At 43.2% G+C, this 9,886-nt stretch overlaps 1 protein-coding gene across 3 annotated transcripts in view; it reads left to right on the top strand.

Annotated features, from left to right (window-relative positions):
• The window catches only part of OTUD7A (OTU deubiquitinase 7A), a 100,683-nt gene extending 91,758 nt beyond the window's left edge, over nt 1-8,925 (top strand). For 2 of the 3 annotated variants that reach the window (XM_031061046.1, XM_031061045.1), the window contains 4 exons: nt 858-1,007; nt 5,166-5,280; nt 5,530-5,614; nt 7,386-8,925. In XM_031061046.1, coding sequence (XP_030916906.1) covers nt 858-1,007; nt 5,166-5,280; nt 5,530-5,614; nt 7,386-8,819 — 1,784 coding nt within the window. In that variant the 3' untranslated portion in view covers nt 8,820-8,925. The remainder of the gene's footprint in view (nt 1-857; nt 1,008-5,165; nt 5,281-5,529; nt 5,615-7,385) is intronic. The other variant, XM_005425856.2, reaches the window with a different exon arrangement.
• The last annotated feature ends 961 nt before the right edge of the window (nt 8,926-9,886 follow it).

Raw genomic sequence — 9,886 nt, 5'->3', positions numbered from 1 at the left:
TTTAAAGAAATTTACTTCCACAAGAAAATACTGCATAATTTCAGTTTCCATTGCAAATCATGAACTACAAGTAGATGGTTATAGATTATTCTGTAGGCTATTGAGAAACACACCTAAAAGACAGTGCAGAGCGAGGGATTCGTGAGGGGAACTCGTCTTGCAAATATTTCAGCAATAAAGTCTCATATTTTTGTAGCAAAAGGGAAAATAATTGGTTAGAAGCAAAAACAGTGAGAGAGTTTTCCTGGCCAAACTTGCTCTTTCCCATAATTATATGTATAAACAAGTGTAGAATCTTTCAAAGGAAAATTGTGCCCCTCCAGATGGACATTCCATTAAAATTCTACTTGTAGGATTTTTTTGAGTCCTTCCTTAACTTTATCATACATATGTGTGTACGTGCATTCAGATATATACAACATGTGGACTATAAACATGTTTGTAATGTTTCTTATGGATATCTGTTAACAGAAGGCACAAGCAGAGTATGTTACCAAAAGACCTGACAGTGTATTTACTGATGATTATTAGAAAATAATTCTGCCTAGAAGCATTACAGCAAGATACAACTCTGCTTACATGCGTGAGAGTCATCAAGATTTTGTTATAAGACCATAATATCTTTACCAATAAACAGAGCAAGAAAAATTATGTAAGAGTGGAAGATCTTCCTTATGGTTCTTTGTATGTTTCCTGACATTTTATAATGAAATTTTACCTGTTGTTGTGGCTGTTTTCTGCATTGATTACCACACTTTAGTCTGCTCTCCTGGAGCTCTGATGATATTGCAGCACAATTGTTTATACAACTCATCTGTTCTTTCATATAGTTGTAAAAATCTCCTTATTCTCTGCAGCATTTGCACCGATACCATTTGGAGGAATTTATTTGCCGCTTGAAGTTCTGCCAAACAGATGCCATTGCTCACCTCTTGTACTGGCCTATGATCAGGCCCATTTCTCTGCTCTTGTCTCCATGGAACAAAAAGACCAACAGAGAGAACAAGGTATGCTTTAAACATAGCAACACTGGCATATATATTGAATACAGTGCACACAGTACTTTCTTTTACCTGTAGATGTATTTATCTGTCAGAAGGGAAACAATACTCACTAAATTTTATTGCTGCATGTTTAGGAATCTGAGTGGCTCAATCACAAGACAATGGCAGAGTCCATTTCTTCCTTTCAAACAGCTGGAATAATATCAGCAGACGGGAGCCTCATTTATGTCAGGCACATCTCTCTGCCTTCAGTACCTCAGGTCCTACAAGAGCAGTAATGTTACAATAACGTTAAATGTCCTTCTTGAGGTTAGCAACTGCTTTTCTGTAGGATGTTCCTAATACCTGTACTTCCATAGGAAAGGTGCTGGGAAAGAAACCTCTACCAGATATCCAGCACAGGCTCAGAAACATTAGCTAGTGACTTTGATGTACAAGTTCATCTAGGTTAATCACAAGGGTCAGTGAATCAAAGTGGTGTTTGTTTTGTGTGACCTGATTGTACCTCTCTTACTTCAGGGCCTTAAATGCACAGGCTTCAGTTGTGTAGAGCAGCTGAGAGCATTTGGCATTTATTTTGGGATGAAGGGAATGCTATAGCTGCCAAGCTTGTTGCTGTTGGAGACTGCAGCAATCCAGCAGCAACCACAGCATTGCTGTTGTCCTCCATGTGCTGTGACAGGAGGGAAATGGGCACAGGGTTGCTCCAGCAGTGCCTGGGGCTTGTACCTTGTCAGCAGAGCAGCTCTGGCAGCTTTGGCACATGGCAAGGGACAGCCACAGTTGTCAAGTGTCAGCAGCAATAGCACAGGGGCCTCAGCACACGGGCAGATTTTGAGCTATCAGAATGCAACTTAGAGCTGCACCTTCTTAAAAATAGCATCCTGGAGATCCAGGCCATTCATAACTTGTAGTATTTATGCTCTCACCAAGTGTCAGGAGCAGCATCTGAAGGTGTCTGAACTACTGCAGGTACATACACACGTATTTAAGCAGCTGCTGAGCTCTCTAGTGGAGGAGACAGTTATGTCTGCATTGGAGAAGTATATGTGGTCACTTAAATACTGATGTCAATGCTTTAAGTTCTGCTTTGGCATAGAGTCCTGTAGCAGAACATTTAAAACACTACTATAAATAGATACAAAGGGAAAACATGCTAATATCCCCTTGTCTGGAGAGGATTTAAGACACATTTTGACACTTCTTATTACACACAGCCCCTGGCATTCTGATGGTCACCAGGGCCCCTCTTTGAAATCCAGTGTCTGATTAAAAACGGGTAAATACTTTTATATTAATGCAGGCTCTGCTGATGCAGGTCTTTTGTGTCTTTGTTTATGGAAAACACATACTAGGTCTCAACTGTCCCTGAGATTGCTCCCTTGGCGTTGGAGCTTTCCATGCTGCTGTGCTCAGTCCAAGTAACACTGTGAGAGGTGTGGCAGTGGTCTTGAACAGCACCATGGCAGTTTCTGTGCCAGCATTTTATTGTACTGGCATGTTCAGAAAGAGTTAAAGTGTTGTTCTTTTTAGATGAATAGTGGCACTTGAGGCATGAGGGTGAGAGCTGGGAAGTGCTGTGACTTCCTTCACAGCCCAGGAGGCAGCACACCCAGCTAGGGAATGGCAGCAGAGTCCTCACTGTGTGTGTCACACTGCCATGGACCAGCCAGCAGCTGTTGCTTGTCACTTATCCCATCTGTTGGAATTGGGGCTGGTAGGCTGTGCTTGGAGAAGTGCAGTTCCATCTAGAGAGCCACAGCCAATTGGGGCCAACACCAACGAAAGCTGCAGACCCTGCTGGGTGTCAGGTAGATGCTGCAGTCTGTGGGATTTGGTTTAGAAATTAATGGGGTGGACTCTGCTTGCAGCTGTGACAAAAAAAATACTTTTCTATCAGGAACTTGGGGAAATCTTACATTAAACCCCAACTATCAAATAAAATTCCTTGAGAGAGAAAAGGTCTTGCAGTGAAGACAGAATTTTCAAAGTCCCTCGCTTTAGCAGATTTGTTTTTCTTGAAAACAACAGTGCTTCACACCAGCCTATAAGACTATACCTTAGAATGGGGATACAATCAGCACTCAACTCAGTGAACACATTTCTGACACTCAGAATGTGTACAGGAGTTACGACAACAGTGACAGGCTACAGACAATCAGCTCTAAGCTTTGTTTTTTACTTAACTTTGTCTTTTATTAAAATGGGAGTATCACTAAGCATTTTTAATAGGTATTTTCAGTATCAGTAGAAATAGCAAGCTTTAAAAAGGATTTTTAAAAATTTTGTTTATAAACCAAAATATTTATTTAACTATGTGAAAATTAGTTAGTTTCAAGCTGCCCATAGAGAAGAAAGTCACATTTACCCTTTCAAGTTTCTATCCCAAGAAGAAAGTGCTTCAACTCTCTGGTGGTTCTTTGCTCCAAGATTTCCATCATCACCTGTCCTAGGATTACAGTCACAGATTTTTACCAGGCTGTACCTGTAAGACCAGGTGCTACCAGAAGGGAACTGCTGTGTTGTAAACTTACAACATTGCTCTCTCCTAAGTTGCCTTCTTCCTTTAAATGGTTGAGGTCAGATGTCAGTCCAGTTAGTGCCTGCTGGTAACTCAGTTAATTGGCAGAATATACATTTTCCTTGTGAAACACGTTCAGTTAATTGTATTCTCAGTTATTCCAGCCTTTTGGTTGCAATAATTTCATTGAATGCATTAGGGTAAGACCTCATATTACACCAGGAAGTGTTAGAAGTGCATTCATCTGTCACACCTGCTGTACATTTGTGCTGTTCCGGTGCCCCAGGCCGCTGCAGTGCAGAGTATTCCGAACGGCAGACTTGGGCTCCCCGCGTGTGCCTGGAGTTTCCCTGGGGAGCTCCAGTCCCACTGTGTCCGTGCGGAGCCTTCGGGGAGCGGCGCTCCCGGGACGGCTTTGCGGGGCAGAGCGCGGCGGTTCCCGGCGCGGCCGGCAGGGGGCGCCGCCCCGCGGGATTTGGGCCGCTTCGGGCCTCTCTGGGCAGCCCCGGGGCCGCGGAGCCGCTGCGGGGGCGAGGGAGCAGCGTGTGCCCGAAATGCTGCGCCTCCGCTCTGACCGCGCGTGTGTGCTGCACCGCAGAAAGGGTTACAAACAGCATAGAAGCCCATGTGAAGTCAGGTTTCAATAACTGAGTGCCACGATGTTTGGGTGGCTTCTCTAGGTTTCTTTGCCCTTGGATTGTCTGGAATGAATACTCAGGGCAAGTCCTGAAGAGCTCTAGTGCAGAAAGATAAATGCCTTGATTAGCTGTCAGAGGAGCAGCAGTGACCTGTGCCATGCTGAGGATCCTACCCAGACCTTCAACAGCTTTTACTTGTTTTCCTAATCAAATAGAAGCGAATCGGTGGCTTTAATTAAAACTGACATTGTTTTATTTCTTAGTCTCTTGCTGGTGATGAATGATAGACAGTCTGTGACATCTGAGTGTGGTCCCTGCATGCTGAGTATAAAGAAGAGGCAGAGTCATTAGGACAGAGCCTGAGCAGAGAGGGGAAAAAGCAGAAAAAAAACCTGCTGGCAGCAGGGCTGGGCTGTAAGAGCAATAATGGCCTTTGCACTGTGAGCTCTCAGAGGCCTCAAACTGACCTCTTAACCCATATACATGTTGATCTCTGCTCTTCAATTATGTTGATTCAGTTTGAATCCAAAATCACAGTAGCTTTCTCTTGTTTTCTTTCTTAATGCTGATATCAATATATTTTTATTTCTTTGACAGTACAAAGGTACTAAAAAAAGGCAAAATAACATGTGAATCTCTGATTCTGAGCGATAGGCAGGAATATTGCAACATTTTATTGCTTTCTGCTATTCTAATGGCTCTGTCTCCAGGAAATGTTGATTGTACAGTACAAATGGCCATGTGTTTTTTCTCCAGAGATCTCCCCTCCTCCACAGGTGACTATCATTCACTCCAGGAGCAATCAGTGTATTAACCTCTCCCTCTTTTATTGCACAAACATGAGAACAGACAAATGGAGCCTAGTATAAATCATTTGTGATGCTCTGCAGCACAAATTCTGCTCTTATTGAAGCAGTGATTCTGCTTTTCACAGCTGAACCTTTTCTTCTTTTTGTAATTTTTGTTTCCCCCACCCCAATCCTTGTTTCTTCTCTGCTTCAGCGGTGATCCCCCTGACTGACTCTGAACACAAGTTACTGCCTTTGCACTTTGCGGTTGATCCTGGCAAAGACTGGGAGTGGGGAAAAGATGACAATGATAACACCAGACTGGCCAAGTAAGACCTTTCTGTAGCTTTGGTGTTAAGCAGTAAAATGTCTTGACCTGTACCTGGTGTCAGTACTGGGAGAACTGCTAACAGTGAGGGCTTGGTTCATGTGCTCTGCTTACATGGTAGAAGACATGGGGGGGAGGGTTCTTCAGCTGACAGTCACAATCAGGCTGCTGTTGCATCTCCCCTGTTATGAAGTATTGCTTTTTCTTTCAAGATTTTTGACTGCTTGTTCCCTTCTTTTTTTATCTTTAGTTTGATTTTGTCTCTTGAGGCAAAGCTTAATCTACTGCACAGCTACATGAATGTAACCTGGATCCGCATCCCCTCTGAGACACGGGTAAGGTAAACTTCCCCCTTGCTCCCACAGCATGGGAGATACAAGGATAGGCTGCCTGCAAACAGCTCAGTGCCCTGACAGCAGGGACAGCCACTCATGGCTCACTGACACTAATCAGGCTTACAGATTTTTCTGATTATTTGTTTTAATAGCACTGTTGCTTGTATATTTTTTGCTGAAATGTGTCTTCTAGCTTACTTTTTCTGGTATAAATTTCAGTCATTTGTGTAATTTAAAGAAACCTTTTCTCACCATTGTCTTCTCAGAACTTTGTCTTGCTCTTCTGATGCTGCTGTTAGGGCAGCAATTTCTTTCTGAGAGTGCATATGCACATGTGGACAGCTCCCAGTTTGGAGTGGCTGACAAAGACTGGCACTAAACTGTAGCCCGCCTCTTCCAGAGAGCTGTTTTAGAACTATGCCCAGCTGGCACTGAAATTTCTCTCCAGATTGCATTGAATAGGTGGAGGGGTTGAGCTGGAAGCAAAAGGTTGCTGAGAGGATGGAGGTGATTTAGACAGCCTACACAGATGGAGTTTGAACAGAGAAACAGAACACAAAAGGAGAAAGTATTTTAACAAGCTGCAAGAGAGGAAAAATTCATTTTTCTACAGTTTCTACAGTAGTAGCTACGATATCAGAAAAAGGAGAGTCAAAATGGTCCTGCAGTTGTAAGTGGTGAGCCCTTGTGGAACCTGGGTTACCTCTCCCTGCTCACATTTGCTGCATGTTCATGGTCAGGTCACTGCAGCACTTTCCCCTCTGCTCTGTGGGAATATCACCTCTGCTCCCAACTGAGTGTTGGGGTGCTCAGGGCTTCCTGGGAGAGGACATGTAAGTACCCAGGGACAATGATGGCAGGTATTTCTATACCAGAAGTATACATATGTACAGAGCTTACCCTCCCCATGTCCTTGTAGCCAGTTGAATATTTCAGATTTATCTCTAGCAGATTTTAGGTTCATGGTGCCTGAAAGCAAGGCTGTTCTGCGGCAGTACATGAACAGAGTCCTGTTTTAAAGTACCCTAGGATCCATGTTATTGCATTTTCAAGGAAGGGGTTTTATCATGTAACCTAAAATATAAAGTGGATCTCAGACTTATGACCAGTTTTATCTGCATTGCCTTTCCAATAAACATGAATACACATCTTTGTATTCCTCAGCCTACTTGCTTGAGTTTAATGTTTGATATTTCATATGAGATGTTTAGCTCTGTGCATCCTCCCTTTAATTTTCATGCACCGGAGACCTGAATAAATAAAAAGTCAATTTAAATAAGCTAGGTTTTGAATATAATCAATTTTGAAATACAGCTGCACACAGGTTTGTGTGCTGTATGCCCCTCACAGCTTTCAGCAGCAGCTCATTCCATTCCCCTTCCATTGCATCTTCCCCAGCTCCTTTCCCGCGGCCTGAGGGACAGCCTACACTCCTGATCCTCCCTGTTCTGGCTCTCTGGGGCAGGAGGGAACTCGCTTTCCCCCATGACTCAGGCACTGATTTTCACAGAGCATCTGAGTGACTGACCTCTATTCTACAAATGTGCCTGAAATGAGCCAAAAGCTACTTAGGAACAAGCAAAATACATAGTAAGCACAGCTAGAAAAGCTATATTTAGTGATGGGACCAGTCAAAAATGTCAGTGCATAAATTAAAAAGTGTATTTAAAATCAGTGTCAAAATCTGTATTGAATTTGGGGTGGGTATTTTTGCACCAACTCCTGTATGAGATGGATTTTGCTGTATCTAATTATAATTCCTTTTCCATAGCAGGCCCCTTTGGCTCAACCAGAATCCCCTACAGCTTCTGCTGGAGAAGACGTGCAGTCTCTGGCTGACTCCATGGACTCAGACCGAGATTCCATCTGTAGTAATTCCAATGGCAATAACGGCAAAAACGGTAAAGAAAAAGAAAAGGACAAACAAAGGAAAGATAAAGACAAAACCAGGACGGATTCAGTTGCCAATAAAATAGGAAGCCTCAGTAAAACCCTGGGGATTAAACTGAAAAAGAACATGGGTGGTCTTGGAGGTCTGGTGCACGGGAAGATGAGCAGAGTCAATTCAGGGAATGGAAAAAATGGTGACACAGTAGAGAAAGTCAAAGAGAAGAAGTCCAAGTCCCGCAAAGGGAGCAAAGAGGAATCTGGACAGTCTGCGAGCACGTCTCCATCTGAGAAGACCACTCCATCTCCGACTGACAGAGCCAGCAGCTCCCCCACTGAAAAGGTGAACGCTAAACACTTCTCTGACAAGCAGTCTGACCCGTGGAAGTACAGCACAGACGTAAAACTCAGCCTAAATATTTTGAGAGCTGCCATGCAGGGTGAACGAAAGTTTATTTTTGCTGGCCTTCTTTTGACCAGTCACAGGCATCAGTTCCACGAGGAGATGATCGGCTATTACCTGACCAGCGCCCAGGAGCGCTTCAATGCAGAACAGGAACAGAAAAGAAAGGAAGCTGAGAAAAAGGCTGTGCTGAATGGCTCCTCTAGTAGGAAACTGGAGCCAGAGGCATTTTCAAAAGAAAAATTAGAACCATCTCCTCAGGACAGGGCATCACCCGTCTTACCTCAAAGCCATACGACCCAACTGGTTTTAAAGTTTAAAGACCGCACTAGTCCCACTCCCGGGTCTTTTTCGTCACCCAGCAACAGCGCCAAGAGAAGCGGCCCCATCCCGGTGTCTGCCCACTATAGCCATACCCCCCCCGTTCAAAGGCAAAGTGTCATCCATTTGCATGACGTCAACTCCAAGCCATCGAGCTTCCAGGATGATACCTACAAGCCAGTGGTTGGCACCCTGAAAACCTGTGCCACCTACCCCCAGCAGAACAGGTCTCTGTCCTCGCAGAGCTACAGCCCTGCACGGCTGCCCGGGATGCGCACGGTGAACACGGTGGAGTCGCTGAGCTACGCCAGGCCGGCCGAACACAAGTCCCAGACCTACACCAATGGCTTCAACACCGGGGACATCAGAGACTGCTTGGAGTATGCTGACGAGGATGCTCCTCAGAGCTGGCTGAACAACGACAAAAACCAAGGCAGAAGCACAGTTTGCCCAATATATTGCATCCAGCAGAACCGCTGTAAGAAGGAGAACTGTTCCTTTTATGGTCGTCCTGAGACCGAAAATTACTGTTCCTACTGCTACAAAGAGGAGTTAAAGCGCAGGGAGAGGGACAGCAAGGGACACAGGCATTGAGGATTCTTCCATGACTACTTAGTTTTACCATTTTCTTACTTACAAAGTAAACAGTGTTGGATTGCAGTAAAAGGAATCCTTAAAGAATAAAGGATTGATGAGTAAATAGTGTCTAGCTCTTCGCTTTTCTGGGGCAATGAGGAAATAATAGGAATAATTTATCATAAAAAATATTATTTTCCATTTTGTCAGTGTCTTTTTTACATGTACTGGTAAGCTGAAGGGTTGTTTACTCCTTTGTCAGTGCTGTGTATATGTTTGGTCAAAAGTTTACTAATGGTGCCTGAATTTACACTGACATCACTCAGGTAGTAGAATGATAAGGGAACGTCATACCTAGTGAAGATGTGGTGTTGTAGTAGGGTAGTATCTGCCTTGCAGACATTTGAAATTATATAGGTATAGAGTATTTCTTCCTTAGTTAAACCTAAAGTTTTCATAGCCTTTTTTTTTTAGGAGGGTAGTGATTTTGCATACTGCACATTTTTAACATGGCAGCATATTGCATTGCTACTAATGTTTGTATATTTCAGTCTGAAATTGAATGATTCTGGAAAAATGGGAGTGAAAGGTCTGAATTCATGAGGGCTGTAGGTCATCTTAACTTTCAGTTCTTACCAATTATTTCTAAATTTTCATTGAAAAAAAAAAGTAGATTTGAGCCACTTTTGTTTGCACTGAGTTTTTAAAGAGGTTTTATAAGAAAATTCAATATGACTTCATGTCCCCAAGCCCCCACACCATATAGTTCTGCACACCTGAATTTCAGAAGTATTTCCATTGATGTTAAAATGCAGAGAAATATTACAATAAAATATTTTTAAAAATTACTAGATATGAAAAATTTGATGACCAGCTAGGAAATTTAGGATCATTTTAGACTCCAGCTGCTTGCCAAAACCAATGCAATGCATCAATTTATTCCTTAGCTAGTGCACAAACCTAATCATTATTTACTTATTCTTTCTGAACATTATTGAGTGATAATTATTGCAAGTGTAACTACTTGAGCCTTGAAGACTGTTGGCTCCTCCTCTTTTCAAGTCTCCTAGAGTGAGTCATCTCTC

This window comes from Geospiza fortis, unplaced genomic scaffold, assembly GCF_000277835.1.
Source record: "Geospiza fortis unplaced genomic scaffold, GeoFor_1.0 scaffold317, whole genome shotgun sequence".
Classification (NCBI taxonomy): Eukaryota; Metazoa; Chordata; class Aves; order Passeriformes; family Thraupidae; genus Geospiza; species Geospiza fortis.
Note: the sequence above shows the minus strand (reverse complement) of the source record. Positions and strands in the feature narration are given on the sequence as shown.